Source organism: Neomonachus schauinslandi, chromosome 13, assembly GCF_002201575.2.
Source record: "Neomonachus schauinslandi chromosome 13, ASM220157v2, whole genome shotgun sequence".
NCBI classification, from domain to species: Eukaryota; Metazoa; Chordata; class Mammalia; order Carnivora; family Phocidae; genus Neomonachus; species Neomonachus schauinslandi.
In genome coordinates this window covers 7,513,304-7,533,158 of record NC_058415.1, presented here as the reverse complement: position 1 = coordinate 7,533,158, position 19,855 = coordinate 7,513,304, and the positions used below count along the sequence as shown (strand labels likewise).

General features: G+C 43.4%; 1 protein-coding gene across 1 annotated transcript in view; it reads right to left on the bottom strand.

Annotated features, from left to right (window-relative positions):
* GLIS3 (GLIS family zinc finger 3) overlaps positions 1–19,855 on the bottom strand; it is a 425,196-nt gene that overhangs the window by 50,495 nt on the left and 354,846 nt on the right. The window contains exon 6 of the mRNA XM_021694421.1: positions 10,945–11,089. Coding sequence (XP_021550096.1) covers positions 10,945–11,089 — 145 coding nt within the window. The remainder of the gene's footprint in view (positions 1–10,944; positions 11,090–19,855) is intronic.

The following is a 19,855-nucleotide window of genomic DNA, read 5'->3' as shown; positions in this document are numbered from 1 at the left end:
TGCCGCTGTGTGTTATGTTATCCCCCATGTTGAACAGGGTAGGGGAGTGGAAAGAAAGATGAAAGATGGCACACGTATGGGCAACCTTTCCTGGAAGCTCTTGCAGGAATGTTCCCCACTCCATTTTTGGAATGAAGTCTGATTTGGCCACAAAATCCAGTTTTAGTAAGAAATACTGGCTTCTCTAGGTCCCCATTGTTCATTCCTTAGCTACCTCCTACCTGTACCTTCTTGACCAGAAAGAACGTTTCCTCACTTTCAGATGCTACCAAGACAACCCCACCTACTTGACTTCCATGCAATTTCTTTTTCTTCTTCTTCTTTTTATTTTAAAAGTAGGCTCCTTGCCCAACCTGGGGCTTGAACTCACCACTGTGGGATGGAGAGTTGCGTGCTCTACCCACTGAGCCAACCAGGCGCCCTTCCATGCGATTTCTGAAATCATTTCACAAAGAAGACTTCTTGGAAACAGATACAGAACACATACGGCCAATCCAATTTTTAATGCAATATTCTTCTAGCCAACTCAACTGCTGATTTATCAACTCTGAGCTCTCCCAAGAGACCTCCCCCTTTCCCCACGCAGTAAAATGGAGTCACAACAGCCCCTTTGGGGAACTGTGCTATTGGCTATTGGCTATTAGCTATTAGTGGGGAGCCCAAGTCTGCAGGGACCACTAGCTCTGGGCAAAACGGCACAGATGATGCAGGTGGCTTTGCTGTGACTCCAGAGAAGCCCCCATCTTTCTTCTAGACTCTGCCCACAAAGTGGAGGATTCTCTTACTTTGCCTTCAGGTACCCAGGGCTACCTCCTAGTACACTCTCAGGATAGACAGACTCTGGTAAGTCATTCACATGTTACCAAGAATTACGCCCATTTACAACCTTTCTTAAGGAGCTTAAAAGCTTGGGGCGCCTGGGTGGCTCAGTTGGTTAAGCGACTGCCTTCGGCTCAGGTCATGATCCTGGAGTCCCTGGATCGAGTCCCGCATCGGGCTCCCTGCTCGGCAGGGGGTCTGCTTCTCCCTCTGACCCTCTTCCCTCTCAGGCTCTCTGTCTCTCATTCTCTCTCTCTCAAATAAATAAATAAAATCTTTAAAAAAAAAAAAAAGGAGCTTAAAAGCTTTTCTCTGCCTGTGGAATGGAAGGTTCAGTCTTCAGTTACATGAATTTTAAGCACCTTATTGTTGGGTAGAAAGTATATTTTAGCATCCTCCCTAAGCTCAATCTTTTACAATCTTGCTTTTCTCCTGGGCATTAATGCGAATGTCTACAAGAGGTCTGAATCTCAGAAAACATAATCCTTGGTATCAAGGGTTTAAGCCTCTTCTCTTTTTAGGAAAAACAGACCTTAGTAGAATTAAACCATGGCTGCCCTCTGTGCTATTCCTGTTAGCCCTGGGCTCATCATAACCAGAACTGAGTCTGCCTGACTTCTGGCAGCTTCTCCCTAAAGGGTAGCCACATCAGTGAGGGCTCATCTCCCACCATGGCGCGAGGCTGCCTCTGCAGATAACTGCTTACAATGTGAAGACTTGGAAGTCACTACATTTGGGTGTCCATAAACCACGTGAGGGAGGACAGGAGTGCTGGGCAACGGGCAGCATAAATGGTTTGGATCCCTTCAATGGAAACAGCTCTGCAGCGACCTGTTTTAAATGCTGGGGCCTTATAAAACTCTTTGCAAACCCATGGGCTAGAAGACTACTAAAGTATCTGCTAAATCTAAAATACTATGGTGATCAAAGAACCTATATGTATTGGCAGACTTTTATTTTATTTTTTTAAGATTTATTTATTATTCTTGGGGGGGGTGGGGCAGGGAAGGGGGAGAGAATCTCAAGCAGAATCCCTGCCTGGCACTGAGCCTGACATGGGGCTCGATCCCACGACCCCAAGATCATGAACCGAGCCGAGATCAAGAATCAGATGCTCAACTGATTGAGCCACCCAGGCGCCCCTATATTGGCAGACTTTTAAAACAAAATGTGATCAAATACATGGAAGCCACAAGCTTCCTTGATTTCACTCAGTCATCGATTAACATCCCAGCGATTAACAGCAGTTGGCACACCTGTTCTGTAAAGAGCCAGATACTAAATATTTAAGGCATTGTTAGCAAGAGGCAATGTCCTCAATTCTTTGAACCACTGTTCTCACCTAAAAGCTAATAGTCTTTTTTACACTTTACATTTACAGATCTTTTTTTTTTTTTTTTTAAGATTTTATTTATTTATTTGACAGAGAGAGAGATAGCGAGAGCAGGAACACAAGCAGGGGGAGTGGGAGAGGGAGAAGCAGGCTCCCCGCCGAGCAGGGAGCCCGATGCGGGGCTCGATCCCAGGACCCTGGGATCATGACCTGAGCCGAAGGCAGATGCTTAACGACTGAGCCACCCAGGCGCCCTACATTTACAAATCTTAAAAACATCCTTCACTCTCAGGCCATGCAAAACCAGGAGGCAGGCAGGCCATGTGCGGTCCATGGTACAATAAATTATCTGTTGCAAGTCAACTACTAATAACCATCTATGGAAATACGGAGCCATCTATGGACTATGGAAATATTTTTCAATTATGGAAACTAAATTTGAGGCAAGCAAATAGCCAAGAATGGTTTTCTAGACACCTTAGAGTATATTTTGAGATAAACTGCATGGCCTGGAGAGTCTATTTACGAAATGACGTCAGGAGGGACCAAGGCTATGCCTCAGCAGGGTCGACACAGTGATGGTGTAAAACTCTTTTGGGTGAGGCCATCAGTTCTACTTCTCCCTTCCTCCACCTACCTCATCCTCACCAAGTCCCTGCTGATCAAACTCTCTTTTCACCCAAGCCCCTTGGCACTCTGTATGAGCAGCCCATGTGTACGCCCACTCGTCATTGTTAACAGCAACACAAGGTCTGATCCATGGATCTGAAAATGGGTCTGAGAATAGGGGAGCTGTGAGTTCGCATCTTCACTTGAATTTTTCTCGAAAGGAACACTTGATCTCAGCACAGCGATTTCTGAACTCCAAGTGGTAGCACCCACCACTAAAAGGAATGCAGAGAAGGGGTTCCAGGCTCCGTCACAGACATGGACTGGGTCTGGGGTGATTCTCTAAGTGTTGAAGCAAAGAGGAAGGAAAAGGGAAAGGAGCCCCAGCTGCAGAGAGTGTACCCAACCCTTCTGTGCGGTCCCCCTTAATTCCCAAATCAGTCCTCGGGAGCCACTCTTCTTACCACCGATTCACGGAAGAGGAGAGATAACCTCCCCAGAGGGGAGAGCCAGGATTGGGGCTCAGACCTACCTCCACGTCCTTCCTGCCATTGCACACTACCTCTAAAAAAACAAAAACAGACAGAAAACATGCTGTTTTTGAATCAAAAAAAAAAAAAAACAATTCTTATCAAGACACAGTTTGACATTGTGATTCTAGGGTCACTGCCACCCAGGTGAGGGGCTTCTGATTCCAATCTGTTTCTCTTTAGAGACCTACAGGGCATTTCCTTGACTTAAAAATGCTATGTGAACGACTAAATACACTGATCAAATCCCGCACTTGTTCGGGCTTTTCCGTACTGTCCCCATTTCTCACATGGGCGTGATGACTGATTTTAGGCACCTGTTCCCTCTCTGCTTCACAAAACTGTAGCGGACATTTGTCTGGTATTTGGATGAAGGCAACAACAATAACTAACAGATGCTGAACACTTGCTATGTGCTAAGTAAGGACCGCTGCAAGCGCTCAATGTGTCATTTAACCCAGCCACTGACCTCAGGGAGAGAGAAACGAACTTGAGTTGGAGAAGGCACATTCCGGCCCACCAACGTTCCACGTGAGCACACACCGGCTACACAGGTGGTCAGAGGTATTGTATAAAACAGGGCCCCTAACAGGGCCTCAGAAAAGAGAATACTAAACACTGTCCATCCTCATGTTCGCACAGATATAACCCCAAACTGCCTCGGAGCTGCAGAACTATGGGCCCGACATCATTACCAATCACACAAGGTCTCCAGGGGCGGCTGACACGTTACCGCTTTCATTTCTCAGAAACGGTGACATGCAGCCCTGGGGGCCAGTTGGAGAAGCAAGTCCCTGCGCATGCCGAGGAGAGATTTCTGCCTGTCCTCTGAGCAGCGAACACCCAGTTTGCCTTCTGCAGCCCCTCCGAGAAGGGAGGGACAGGACGCTCACGGAAGCCCCGGAGGAAGGCTACGGTGCAGAGGATAAATCCACAGCCTCCTGGGGGTGTGGGTAGGTGGTCACATTGCTGCTGGACAGAGCACACACCGGCCTGAGCAGCTACCTTCTCGGAGAGAGACCAGGACTGGAGCTGAGGAGGTGAGGCCCAGGCGGCAACCACAAACCAGAAACGGTGTCAGGAAAGCCGTCACACTTGGAGGAAAACGGAGTGATGATGCTGAGGAGGAAGCCGGAACTTCTGAGGCTTTGGTGCCAGCCGGGAAGGGCCAGGCCACTCTCTGACAGTATGGAAGGCACGACAGAAGCCAGCCTTTGGTCACCGGGAATGAGTCACTTCCACAATGCCCTCTTTTATCAGCGCCTGCAAGATGCTTTCTTATGACTGTTAACAGTAAAACACGGCAAATAACACCCAAGCTAATTCAGTCATGTCCTTCCCTTTCGAGTTTTATGCTATCCCCATTTATTTTCAGTGCGAAGACAAGTGTCCAAAAAAAAAAAAAAAAAACTTTCACCATGTGAATGACAAACACCCTGAAAATGCCCACTTTTCCTTTTTCCTTCATTCTTCACATGAAAGACACACATCTTCCTATTTCTCCCTTTCCTTGGAAGGTCAATTCAGTTGAGGCAGAAGTTCAGGGCTTTGGACACAGAAGTTTGGCCCATAACTTCCTAATCGCAAAACTATTAGCTCCTCACTCCAGAAATTCTATCCTGAATTCTCTGTCTTGCCATCTGTTTCCCAAGACCTGCTTGTGGGTACACTTCGAAGTACATGCAACCCTTCTTTCTCACACCCGTTTGAATGCCAGCAAAATAACATTAAATGAGAACAGAAGAAATAACAGTGTAAAGACAACCAAGACTTTGCTCAATGGGAATAAAGCTACAACCAGCCCAGCTTCACTACTTTCTTCTCCACAAGGGGTGCAACTATTTTTGCTCATCCACAAAAAAATATTTTTACAGCAAAAACCTGTACATATTATAAAACTGAATAATTCAGCTTAATCTTGCGTGAAAAACTAACATGAATACAAGGGAGTAAGTGGATATGGGAAATTGAAGCACCAAATTAAGCAGCTTGCAAACATACAAAGTCATTAACATTAGCTGCATCCATACAAATGTGCCCTGTGCTGGCTGGGAATCATAATTTTAATTTTCTTCAGTTGGGTAGTTACAAGATCTCACTCTTAATCAAAATATGAGTAATGCCATGTATAACACCGGTGGGGGGAGATGAGCTTAATATCCATTGACAGGTTTTCTGTAATGAGAAACAGAAATATATACTACGGGGCAATTTTTTTTTTCACTATTTGCTTCAATTTTATTATCTTTGTAAATATTTAATTGTAAGTACCACAGCAACATTATTCTATTTCTCATGTAAATATATGGCATATTGGCTATAACATTAAATTGTATTCTGTGGACAGATTTCCATCATGTGGTTTTCACGTATAAATTTTGCTCTAATTTTCCAGTTATTATTTTTTAAATTTCACCTTCATTGAGGTATAACTGACATATTAAGACTATAAGGTATTTTCAAGTGTACATCATGGCGATTTGATATATTATCTACACATTGTGAAAGGTTCCTCCCCCCACCCATCTAGTTAATTATGGGCAATTCTTATTGTAACTCCCACCTGTCACAACTGAGATCATGTTTTTCAAGAACATTCCCACATTTTACGATCAAGAGCAGTAGTTTTCAAAGTGTGTTTCCTGGACCAACAGCACCCAGTGTCGCCTGAGAATTTGTTAAAAAATCCCTGGCAGAAATTCAAATTCTTGGGACTAACTCAGATGTACTGAGTCAGAAATACCGGGAGTGGGACTCAGCAATCTGCATTCTCCCAGGTTTTTCAGGTGATCTGATGCAAACGAATGGACTGACTCAGGGCCGTGGAAGGCGAAATCTAGAGGTTAAAACTATCAGTGCCTGCAACTGAGAAGAGTAGGACTTGCTGCTGCCTTTACTGATTTTCTTTTCTTTTTTAAGATTTATTTATTTTTGAGAGAGAGAGAGAGGGAGCGCAAGAAGGGGGAGGGGCAGAGGGAAAGAGAGAAGAAGACTCCACACTGAACAGGGAGCCTGACAGCTCGGCGTTTGATCCCACAACCCTGAGATCATGACCTGAGTGGAAACCGAGAGTCGGACGCTTAACCGACTGAGCCACCCAGGTGCCCCCCTCACTGATTTCCCAATCCAACTCGATAGATGAACCACAGATGTAAGAGATGTGAAGAACAATACAAGATTCTGACAAGCAGTTCAAGGCAATGTCAGCAGGGACACGGAAAAGACACTGCCAAATGTTTCCCTTTCAACCACTTCTGTAAGCCCAGTGTCTGCCTCCTTCTGGCCATAGCCAGTTCCAAGTCCTCTGTCCCTTTTTCACCTCTGGTGAATTCTAAGCAAATCACTGCTTTTGAAGATCATGCAAGTAATATCTACTGCATTTTTTATAATGCTCTATGCCTGCTTTTATATAGATCAAGTTATTTAATCTTCACAATTCTGTGAAGTTTAACCTACTGGGAAATTTGTATGTCAATTTAAACCTTCTAATAAAGTCCCTAAGTTAACAACCACTGTTTGCAAGTAGACTGTATGAGGTACTTTTATATAAAATTATTTCTAACCCCTACAACTCTGCAAGCCGCTCCAAGATAGCAAATGTATTCAACTTAAGAATATAGAAAAGTATTAAAACATATATCATAAATTACATTAAAATGCAGCATTAACTATTTCATGAGGTATGTTAAATCTTGCATAGATTTAATATGGTGCTATTTATTACAAAACGTGATGATATTGTGAGAGGGAAGGCTTTATTTCCCAGTAATGAGGGCAAAGGGAAGGGAATGACAATATATGACTTCAAAAATTCCTGCCCTAAAAAAAGTCTTTGTTGTCTTTCCACAATTCTCTATAATATCTGAGCATCACACTTACATTTCCTCCTGAAAAATCTAATTACATTCAAAATAAAAAATCACTCAACAGAACTCGCAAGTTCTAAAACATGATAATTATTTTATAACTCAAAAGTGGTACCAGTAAAATTCCCCCATTCTTGCACATTTTCTTGTTCTAGCTGCACGAGCTGCTCACCCTATGGGTGGTTTCCGTGGGACTCAAACATCCCAACCACACTGGCCTCTATGTGATGTATTCATGGCTAAGGCCATTTGCAAAGATCATGGTTTACTGAATCCGTAGGCAGTTTTGGTTTGGAGGGAGCCATAATTTTTGTGACCACCCGTGGGACAGATCCTCTCCCATACAGCATTCTTCATTAGTGAATAGACTCTCATGGTATTGCAGACTCACTCACTGTATCCTCATCTGCTTCATTAGTTCATCGAGGAAGCCAAAAAGACCTTCTTCGCAGGCATTAAACCTCAAAAGATCAAAACCTTGATCTACAGACTGTGAAATACTTCTCCCTCAGATGATCAGATAAATCACCTCAATTTATAGGCTAGTCTGGAGCATTATCTAGATATCTAGGATACAGAACTTCTGAACAAAAGGGCAGAAAATGTAAGTGAGCCGTCCTTGAGAATTGCTCATCATTGTCCTGGCCTTTCCATGAGGTCACAAAATTGCTCTCAAGTTAGCTCAGGATCGGGTCTGGGGAGCCCTGGGATTTTCAGAATAGTAGGCAAGTAAACACCTCAATTTAAAGTAGTCCTCAGCGAAGCCTCAAGTGATATTTTAGCTGCTTGAACCTGGAGCACTATTTCCTTCCACAGAAATAAGTCTTTCCCGGCAACCCTTTCCAATCAAATTCTGCCTCATCAACTGAAAAGGGTCTCAATAAGGGAAGCTGGCATGTTAGGAGATTTGTAAGATTTGTATGTGTCAGAAATGACACCTTCCCTGTTCTTCTTAGTGCTCTGCAAACTATCCCTCTCTTGGAATCTCACAAACTGCGTAAGCCCCTAAAATGTCCATTTCAAAACCACGACTCCTTCAAACTATGAGTCTTCAATCGTGTGGCTTCTAAAATATCTTGGTGCCCATTGCTAACCTGCTTCTGATCCTACATTCATACGGACTCAACAGGTTTCCCTCCAAATATTTTTATGATAAATCAATTTACTAGCACTCAGAGGTATAAGTGCTTGACAATCATTAAACAAATATTTTCTTCGACTTCATGTAGCAGAAGGTAAAAGGAATGGCTCCAAGTACTTTTACCATCTAGCCAAGTCTTAATCTTTGTCAAATTGCCTTAACACTTCAGAGTTTACATTTAACTAATTGATGAACAGCTTCATTTTCCTTTGGCATTTTTCACTGTTTGGCTTCCTTCCATAGATCTTTAGCACAGGTCTGAAACCGGTAGAAACATGCAGTCCTGGCATGTGCATTTCTAGAACTTTAGCAGGAAGGTTTAACGTTTTGTTTTGTAGTTTTTCCTCCTGCTTTGTTCTGCTCTGGGTTTGTTATGTATTCAGCGAAACAGAAGACTTAATCAATTTTTCAAAAAGGCAAGAACAAAGAAAGGAAAATTGGACCCGAGGGAGAGAGGAAAGAAGAAATAAGTAGGCAACATAAACTTTCAGCTACACACTGACTTGAGAAGTAAAATTCCAAGAACAGAGTTCAACAGCATGTCCACCTGCCTGTTTCAAATGTTTCCAGAGTCACAGAAAATTCCAGTCAATCTGAAGATGCTCTGTTGACACTGTGACAACTTAGGCTCCCTGCCCATTGTGGCAGCTCGCCTGACACAGCTGGAGGTTCAAAGCTAAGAGCTCGTAATCGTTTTGAAGACCAAATACAGAAAAAAAGTGTCATGAACAAAAAAAGGGTATCTGTCTGGAGTGACAAAGCTGGTTCAACATAAACCTCTTAAAAAACTTGAACAAAACTACCAGATGTACAAAACACACACCAAGACAAATGTGACTCCTAAGTTCTGAAAGTCAGTCATCCACTCTAGGCTACACACAGCGAAGATACTCATGTTTTCCACAGATAGAGATATCGCGGCTTCCCAAACCCATTTCCAAGTGTAAATGCAGTAAGACTAGCCCATTACCATAAACTACCTATATTAGATGTTGGGCCGCTCTTCAATTGATTCTGGTTAGCTTTGACTCTTAACTGCTGGGCACCAGACCTTTAGTAAGATCATGGATTTCTGGACTGAAGTAAGAAGGGAAATGTTGGGGGCGCCTGGGTGGCTCAGTCGTTAAGCATCTGCCTTCGGCTCAGGTCATGATCCCAGGGTCCTGGGATCGAGCCCCGCATCGGGCTCCCTGCTTGGCGGGAAGCCTGCTTCTCCCTCTCTCACTCCCCCTGCTTGTGTTCCTGCTGTTGCTATCTCTCTCTGTCAAATAAATAAATAAAATCTTTAAAAAAAAAAAAAAAAGGAAGGGAAATGTTGTATAGGCTGCTGTAAACCGATTGTTAATTAAATGTGCTAGAATAAATGTTCATATATCAAATATTTGGCAAATCAAGCAGACATATGTGCAAACAAAAACAAGTCATGCTTTTTCATGTATATATCTAGTACAAAATATTTATGGGAGTTGATAACATTGTGCTTTGGTATATTTCATGTGTGACTATGTACCTGTACTCAAAACCTCTGTAAGATTTGGTCCGCCCTTCAGATCTCTTAGGGTCTCTAAGAGAAAGTACCCAGAGCAACTGAGCAGGGCCCACCACCGATGGGTCAACATTAAGGAGGTCTTGATGACAGACCCTCTCAAAATATTTGCTTAATGCCCTTTCCCCTGCATTTGGATCAGCTGCGAACTGTTGAGTTAAAAAAGTTACACAAGCATGGCTTTTCCTGTTCTAGTGTTACGCATCGGTAAGTTCTTAATTCTCTATGGCTCATTCGTACTTTTAAAAAGAAAAAAGAACCAATTTGCTGCCAAAACCTGGCTCTGGACTCAGATGGGGGGGGCAGGGGGACCTGCGATCAACAGATAATAGAAAATCCCCATTGTCTGGAGTGTGGAGCTGCTGGGACTTTTGCTTTCATATTCATAGCGTGACAGTAAGAGCTTTCCATATGTGAGGATGACAACCAATTATGTTTGCACAAGTCCATAATCATTATGGAGAGTGGAAAATGCACAAAAATCCAGGCTAACAAAGTAAACGAAAAAAATAACTTCCTTATTGCATATTAATCCTTTCCTATTTTTCATTACATAGATGAAATTTTCCACATATAGAGTCACCCATTCTTCAAACTCAGGCAGAAGGACTGGTCTGGGAGTGCCTTACCAACCCCCCACCCAGCGGCTGATAAACCCTTCTTACAAGGTGGCTGACTGATGTGAGGTTTTTCTTAGAGGCCTGGGGCTTCCTTTTGAAATGCAAACATGACAATAACTGTTCCATTAAGAAATCCACATGCAGCCTGTTACTTGACTAAGGAGGAAACATTTCCTTTGGGTCTAAATCAAGTTAATAAATTTAAGATACCTGGGAGAGCCGGGTGCACTGGACTTTTGGCAGAAGTCCAGAACTAAGAGAGCTAATGCATTATTTTACTGTGTTTCTTTATGAGAAAAAACAGTCTGCTGCCAACTCAGCTCAGGAAATCAGATGGGAAGCGGGGAGGGGGCAACTTGTAGCTCATCAAGAAAGCAAAATACAGATGATCTTAGGAGAGTTGTTCTCATGTGAGCGCTCCTTCGAACCAGAGCGAAGGGCATAGAGGCGGACAGCTGACGTGGCCTCTGCTGTGGTTACCTGGATAGAGGTCAGGCCCAGGCCCGGGGGAGCGTCCCACCGCCCCATCAGCAGCAGCATCGCGCGGGGAGGTGGCCGACTGCAGGGGCTGCACAGTGAGGCAGTCTGTGAGCAGGTCAGGATGGAGCTCTGCGCTGGACCGCAACTAAGAGGAGAAAACAGAAGACACATGAGAAAGGAAAGCTGTCCCTCAGAATACTTCCCGGGAAAGGCATCACACCCTAAGGTTCAATGCAATTCAATTTACAAGTATTTATTAAGCAACAGTGGTGGGTCAGGCATTGGGCTTAACAGAGAGTCAGTAAGACGGTGACTTCTCCAATCCTGATAACACCTGGCAGGTGATTCCGGAAAACACAGCTAGAGGAGGACTGGACTTCAGTCTTTGATGTTTCTACTTCTGGGAACCCAGCTTCCTATTATACTTCCTTTTATTTGCTCTGTATCTTATCAGAACTTGTAGTGATAACAAAAACAAACTCAAGTGTATTTGGTCCAGATTGGAAGGTGCTTTTAAAATACAGACATAGGACTAGGAAAATATCTTGGAGATAACTGAGAAATATCCATTGAGATTTGGTGCCTATAGATTGTACATGACAGGAAAATACATAGGTTAAGTTTTAAAATAGGATGGAGCAGGATTCAAAGCAAAACTCACGTCATTAGCAGCAACAAAAACCCAACGGTAAGTTGCATGAAAAAAAAAAAAAACCCAACCTAATTTTGATCTTCATTTTATCACAGCAACAAAATAATTCTTTATATATTAAAGAGTTCCATAAAAAAAATCAAACCATAAAAATGTAAGAATAAAGAATAGGCCAAATTTATCTGATCTCCTTATGAAAAAGAATTGTGGGTGTAATCTGGGGAAAAATCACAATGAGAGGTTTAGGTACAGAAAAATATCAACCTTCTGCTTCTATAAAAACATAATACCTTAAAAATACAGAACAATATTTGTTACAGATACTGCAAATAGCATTTAAAGAGAGCATATGAACTGATTTTGCTTTTATCAAGACAAAACTAAACCTTTACAGGTATGGCTGGAGTACACCAACTCACCCAATGAGTATTTACAGAGCGTCAGATGCTCCTCTAGGCTCTAGGACTACTGCTGTATAGAATGTCTACTCTAGAGGGGAGGCAGCCTGTGAACCCCTACAATACCCGATGTCAGTGGTGGCTAATACTGCGGGGAAGAGCAATGCAGAGCAGGGAGACGGTTCGAACAGGAGGGACCGCGACCTTAGGCGAAGGGGCTGGGGAAGCCTCTTGGAGAGGGCTCTTGTAAAGAGCTTCGAAAGGAGGGAGGGCAGGAGCCCTGCAGATACGTGGGGGAAGAACCCAGCTGCCCCAGGGTGTGCCTGGATGGTCTGAGAAGAGGGGGACTAGAGTGGCACAAGCCTGGGGCCTGAAGAAGAGAAACAAGACGGAAGCAGCAGTATGAGGAAAGAGAAGGGGTACGTTCCTTAGAACAAGGAAAGGGCCGACCAGATCACTGAAGGCTCTTAAACATTCTCTAGTGCAGAAGTTACCTAATGAGTGAGGGGGAACTGCCTCACGTTGAAGCCCTTGATGCGAAGAAAAAGATTTAAAAAAGGAGAAATAGAAATGAGAATGAATGATGTTCAGCATGCTTGCAAGGAAATGCAATGTCAAACTTTTAAAAAACTTATCAGACTAACAAAACCTTTAAACAAGAAGGAGTAGTAGTGAAAGTACAGTGAGAGAGGCATTCATAAGCGCTGTTGTTGGAGTACACAGTGGCACAAACTTTCTAGATGGGATCTGGGAAGACCCATAGCTGAAGCCATTTGATCTTAGCATCTGTCTTAAGGAAACAGCCCGAGAGGTGAAGGAAGATTTATACCCAATGTTTTAATAGTACAGAGCATTATTTGTAGCAATAACCGTAATGAGGGAACATTATTTATGTGTCCCCAGCTAGGGCTAATAAATGATCTTACATCAATTTGATGGACTATTATGCAACCATTAAACTGAAGTCCATGAGGATAAAAGCAAAACACAAAATTAAACATACAGAATGATCGTTATATAAAACAGACAAAATACTGTAAGGAAGTATTATAAAATCCAATGTTAAAACTGATTTTTGTTCCCAGCAGCAATATTATGTGGTTTTTTTTTTTTAAATCCTTTTTTCTGCTTTCCAAATTTTCGACATTCCAATGATGTGTTGGAGCCGGCTTGCACCAATCCAAGAGTGCCGTTTGTGTGTATCTTTCCCAGATTTTCCATGCAATGATGTCAAACTGAGAGCCTGAAATTGGTCATGATGAGAATATTTACACCATGGAAATTGGCAAATGCTACAAACTGGGCCTTTTTCATCTGGAGAGCTGGTTGTTAACTACACCAACACTCTACGCACAATGACTGTGACCCATACTCTGATCACAAAGAAAACAAGACACACACACAAAACACTGGTAAGTTACTACTCCGCAACTTTAGCATTTCTTGGATCTCAACAAGCTTCGTAAAGAGACAAACACATGTCCAGGTCTTAGTCCAAGAATATGAAAAGGGCATAGTGACCCTAAGTATTAGAGAAAGAGCATTTAACACGTGTAGTGAACTAGCCATAATTACATTATAATTTCCTCAGCCTTGCCACAGCGCAATCTCTGACCAAGACCATCTGAATTAATGGCTAACCCTCTCAGGGCTTTTGGAAGGTATGTTTGTTATTTGGGTACTAACCTAACACATGCCATGTAAGAAAAACTGGAAAAAAATCAAGGCTTCGAATGAGTTCTGGTGATCACTTTTAATTTATATTTCATTGTTACAATGTGATCTGGGGCCCATATGTTCTACTGAGCATAGACATGAGTATCTCTCTGCTTTCTATTACTCTAGGGTTTTATAGTTATCAGCACTGATGCTGTCTTTCCAAGGAATTTCATGACCATGGACACTCCCAGAGTCAAAGGCAAGCAAATCTTCCTTAGCTTCAACAAGTATTCATGGTTCCTAAGAGTGTGATTCCATATGACTTTGTGGGGAGCGTTAATTTGGTTTTCTCTGGGATTAGGCATGGTTCTAGAAAGTGCTTCTTAAATCAAACAAGCCTTGGGGAACTTATGCATAATTTTCAGAGGAAGGCCATATGCATAGAAATGTAGTAGTGATGTGTAAGTTTGGTATTATCCTTACCCTCCCAGATTATTAGACCAGGAAAGGGCCTTCCAGATCATTTAGGGCTCTTAAACATTCTCTAGTCCAGGAATTATCTAAAGGGCAAGGCAGGGGGATATAGCAGGATCTCCTGGGAGGGATGTCCTTCCATATAATAGTTTTATATTTGGAGTAAGATACCCAACTATTTATATACAACAAATTACATAATGTATGTTTCAACATCTTCTTAGCTACTAGGAATGTAAAGACGATAAAAAGAAATCTTCCCAACAGAGGATGATCTCTAACTATGGTTCTCCAACCTGGGCACGCATCAGAATCACCTATGGGCCCCGCTGCAGAGCTGCTGACTCATTACGTCTGGGGTGTATTTCTAACAAGTTCCCAGGTGATGATGATGCTGTTGGTCTAGGGACAACACTTTCAGAGCCACTGGTCTCTACGAATCCCGATGAGGAGAGCTGAGATCTTTCCAGTTATGGGAATAGGAAATGACTTGTAGAAATTAGGATTATAAAACCAAATTGCTTTTTTTTTTTTTTAAGATTTTATTTATTTATTTGACAGAGAGAGACATAGCAAGAGCAGGAACACAAGCAGGGGGAGTGGGAGAGGGAGAAGCAGGCTTCCTGCCGAGCAGGGAGCCTGATGCGGGGCTCGACCCCAGGACCCTGGGATCATGACCTGAGCCGAAGGCAGACAGACGCTTAATGACTGAGCCACCCAGGCGCCCACCAAATTGCTTTTAACACACGAACCTCATGTAACCATTTCTCATTATGTCTCCCTGCAGACCTCATCACAAGAAATGGTTACGTGAGATTCGTGTCTTAAAGACAATTTGGATTTTTGTCTTCTTTCACAGGAATAAAAAGAGTTAAAAAAAAATTTTTTTTTTAAAGATTTTATTTATTTATTTGAGAGAGAGAATGAGAGACAGAGAGCAGGAGAGGGAGGAGGGTCAGAGGGAGAAGCAGACTCCCTGCTGAGCAGGGAGCCCGATGCGGGACTCGATCCCGGAACTCCAGGATCATGACCTGAGCCGAAGGCAGTCGCTTAACCAACTGAGCCACCCAGCCGCCCCAAGAGTTAAAAAATTTTTAATACCGTCTAATCACCTGCCCTTAGGAGATAGCAAAGAACTTGCCCTTTATGGAAACTTTATTGGTCTTTACAGAAAAAAGTGACATTTGAACCCACTAATCATCAACTCCTCTATTTTAAAGGGCTGCCTACTGTGTCCCACAACACCAGGGACCTTGACTTACATCGAGATACGTGAATGGTGCCTCTGGAGTTGTTCAACACTGCTGTCCTAACCCAGCCCCATGAGTTCCAGAGTAGCACTGCCTTTCTTTATCCTTCTCATTCATTCACTGAAAAACTACTTCTTGGGCCTCAACCACATGCCAGGCACTGTTCTAGTGGCCTGACATACATCAGCAATCAGAGCAGAGAAGGTGCCCCCTGAGGAGCTCACATTCTAGGGGCAGTGAACAGCAAACAAACTAACCAGATAAGTAAATTTCATAGAAGATGGTAATTGCTACAGAAAAAAGGAGAAAGAGAGAGGGGGTACCTGGCCTGGGAATGCTGGGGAGAACTGTGGCCTCACTGGAAAGATATATTCGAGCAAAGACTTGAAGGAGTTGGGGAAATTAGCTAAGTGCCTATCAAGAGGAAGAGTTCTTCCATGAGAGCTGATGGACTCTGAAAAACAAACTGAGGGTTCTAGAGGGGAGGGGAGTGGGGGATGGGTTAGCCTGGTGATGGGTATTAAAGAGGGCACGCTCTGCATGGAGCACTGGGTGTTATGCACAAACAATGAATCATGGAACACTACATCAAAAACTAATGATGTATGGTGATTAACATAACAATAAAAAATTAAAAAAAAAAAAAGGAAGAGTTCTAGAAGGAGAGCTCAGAGAGCACTGTCTTGCTGTCTGCAAACGTCCCATTTATCACGGCTGCGCACTCCTCCTGCCTGGGATGGCCTTTCTTCTCCCAATGTAGCTTCTCCCAGATGCAGTTTAGGGCCTGCCTCCTGAGGGGAACCTCTTCTGACCAGGCCAGCCCACACTGGCCTCCGTGGTGCAGGGAGAGCTGCAGAATCTGCTTTCAACAATCCTGTGATTGGACATGTGTTTGGGACTTTGTTTCCTGTTATGAGTTTAGTCTGCACAATTGTGTTATAAAGTCCACGAGGGCCTGGCTGACAGACGACGGCCCTTCAAAGTTCCAAGACTCCGTGGCCTCTGGCAGGGCGGAGCCGGCGAGGGGGTACAGCATTCTACGCCCACGAGATCTCTAAGAATGAGACATGATGCTCTATCTAGAGGAGGTAACGGGGCTGTCTAAAAAGTACAATGTGGTCATGTCTTAAGTACCCCTACTCATGGAGAATTGGAGAAGATACAGATAATCGGAACTACAGCACAAAGGTTGCTACTCTTCTGCCCAGATCCCCTCTGATCCCTTTGATTAGCTCTGTGCTGACCCCCGCCCCCAGCCTTGGTGTGCCCGTTCCCCGGCTGCTGTGTGCTTTATGGCCGACAGCCTGCAGACCACTCCCCACCCTGAACACACACAGCAATCAGTCACTTGTGCTCCTTTGCTTCTAAGTGGGACAAACTCTGAGACGTGCGTCATGCTCCAGAGCCCCCTATGGGGTCCCTCCTGCCCAGCTTCTTCCCTTCCCTCCTTCCTCTCCCAGGTTCTCCTGGGAGCACTTCTTTCATAACTCACACGCACCCCAACCCTTGGCTCACAGTCTGCTTCCAGGAGCACCCAACTTAGTAAATAACCCCACGTTCATCTGATTTGGTTCAGGAATGCACAGAGCCCGGCAATAGCACTTACGGGACGCTCAGATGCACACTGTTTCCTTCTCTTCGGGACCCGCTCCTCCCAGACACCAGGGGCATGGTAAACAGATGATTATTGGAAATGGGGTGGTCTGGGCCATTAGGGATAAAGCTAAAAGCATAATTGTGGAGCCCAAGTTAAACACAAAACCCAAATTTACAAGAATAATCAGCATTCAAAGGGGCCTCAGGTGCCACTGGGGCCAAACCTTGTCATCTTCCACACGACTTCCCTACAGCAAACCCCAGTAAGTGGCTCTCAGCTCGGCTTGATTCCTTGTAGTGGGCCACTTCCTTCTTCACCTTGGCAGTAAGCTTCAACTTTAGACAGTCCTGATTGTCAGGAAGTATTACTGCATATGGAGTCCTGACCTAGCTCTTAGCGACTTTTAGGGCTGCATGCATCCTTCTGTTCATGAACATGCAGTAAGGCTCACGAACGAGCGAGGAGGATATGAGACATCTCCGAGTCTCCAAAACCAATCCATGAGTCTTGGAGTGTTAACGATCCTGGGCTTCAATGACCCATTTTCGGGCTTCGTTGCTCAGCCTATCCAGATGCAAGTGAACACATTGGCTCCTTAGCTTCTTTATAATCTCTCATTATAAAATATTTGTTCCAAATGATAGTTTTTCAACGTTAATAATGAAATCACCCATCAAGGCTCGACAAGGTTCCTACCTACATTTGGAAACTTGAGCTGCTTCCCCAACAATGCAGGGATTTTTCCTAATATATAAAAACAAGGCACCGTCAATTGTGATTTGTATTTGTTTTTTGTTCAAGACTATTCTGTTAATGTTTATAAACTCTCGAAACAAGAGACGGAAATTCTACTCCCGTCATTTTCTCATTTCAGATATGATTGAATAATCGTCCAAGATTAAGTGAGTCAAGTGGAAATAATTAGGAAAGGGAAAAAGGCCCAGATTCTTCAGTTTTCAGTTCCATTACATTTTCTTCCAAGAGCAAAGGCATTCTGTTAGTCTGAAGTGAGACATACTTCCAAAGAAAACGAGGCACAATCAAAAAGCCTTTTGTTTTCCCTTTCTCCAATGAGCAGAGTCTATCTGGGCTGTGCATGTTTATGCACCACCTTATAGGGATTCCTTTGTTCTCCAGAAATCAAATGCCACCAAAAGATGTTTCTGAAGAAACTTCCTTCTGAAGAAGGAAAGACAAGTAGGATTTTTTTTTTTTTAATCTAGAGGGTTAAGGTTTAGTACCAGAACATTCTCATCAAGCATTCTCTATGACACTTCAAGCAATGTGGATCTTGGGGAATTGACTCATTGCCGAAAGCCTTAAAAATAATTACAATGAATTAACCTATTCTATTAATTACAATTAATTTCCAGTTGAATCTAAAAATTTTCTCTCTAGGGGATTCCTCAGCACTGACATTTATGAAGTGGCTTCGGCATATCATAGGTAATTAATCTCCAACAATCTGCTATCAAATTTATTTCCTTCGGGAGTGACCAATTTACAAAAAGGAAAAGAAATGATAATGAAGACTTAGAAAAATAGAACTGGAAGAAACCTCTTTGGGAACATGAGGTACTGGCCAATTGGGCACCTGAATTTCTGTAACAGGGGATACCTATCTAGTTAGCAGTGGCTCCAAAGGCCAAAATTTTTTTACCCATAGCTGATTAATGAACATGCCAAAATAGTTGCATAGATGCACAGGGTGGGGTGTATCTCAGTAAGAGACATGAAACATCCATTCCAGTATCACAGATACAACAAAACTGCTGGTTATTCGGTCAAAAATGGTGATTGAGGGGAACTGTTCACAGAAACAGAATTTCAAGGTAAAAAGGAACTAGGGTCCAATCTTCCTGTGGGCCCACTCTACGGCAGCGCTGTCCAACAGAACCTCCTTCGGTCACGCAAGTTCTGCCCTGTACTAATTAGCAGCCACCAGTCACGTGTGATTAGTGAGCACTTGAAATGTGGCTAGTGCCACACTGAGGAACCCACTTCTAATGTGACTTAATTGAATTGTAATTAATTTAAATTTAAATGTGTGCTGTTGAACTGCCTGACATTACTGCATATCCTGGTGGCAGCTTAGCCTTTGTCTAAACATCTTTGACGACCCACTTGCCCACAACGTGGTGCCCTCCATTGTCAAATACGTCTGACCATTAGAAAGTTCTGCCTCCGGCTGAACTGTAATCTGCCTCCCCGAGATCTCCATGCACGCAGGGTTTCTCTCTCCCCTCTCCTGAAGACCACACAGAGTAACTTTGCTCTACTTTATGCCTCTTTTAGTATTGAGAAACCTCAGAATGCTATAGTATCACCAAATTTCAGTGCTGACAGGGGCCATGGTTTAGTGTGTCGGCCCTCCCGTAGCAGTTTTTGTCCAGGCTGAACCCCTACAGATTTTATATAGATAACAGGATATGAAGAAGGAAGAGTTTGGGCGTTTCAGTTTAACAGACTGTGGTTCAGTGATTGATCCTGGCAGGTATATTCACTAGTCTGCTGCAGTTTCTCTTCTGTAAAATCAGGATGAGAGCACGGAGCTACCTTGGTTGTTTTGAGAAATAATGTACATTTAGAAAGCATTTAATAATGCTTGACACACAGAAGTCACTTACCTAAACTGTCAGTCCCTGCTCTCCTGTCTAGCATATCACTCCACTCACCCCTCCAACTCCTCTTGACACTGGACCTCACTGGGTGTGCAAATGTGGAAATGATATCCCAGTACTAGTAGACTGAACTAGCGTCTGGCCAGGACAAACACATCCCTTGTTCTAGACTCCCTACTTCTATCCATGCAGCCTAAGAGAATCAGTAGCTTTTTAAAATCCATGTTATATTTTCTTTTTCTTTCTCTTTCTTTCTTTTT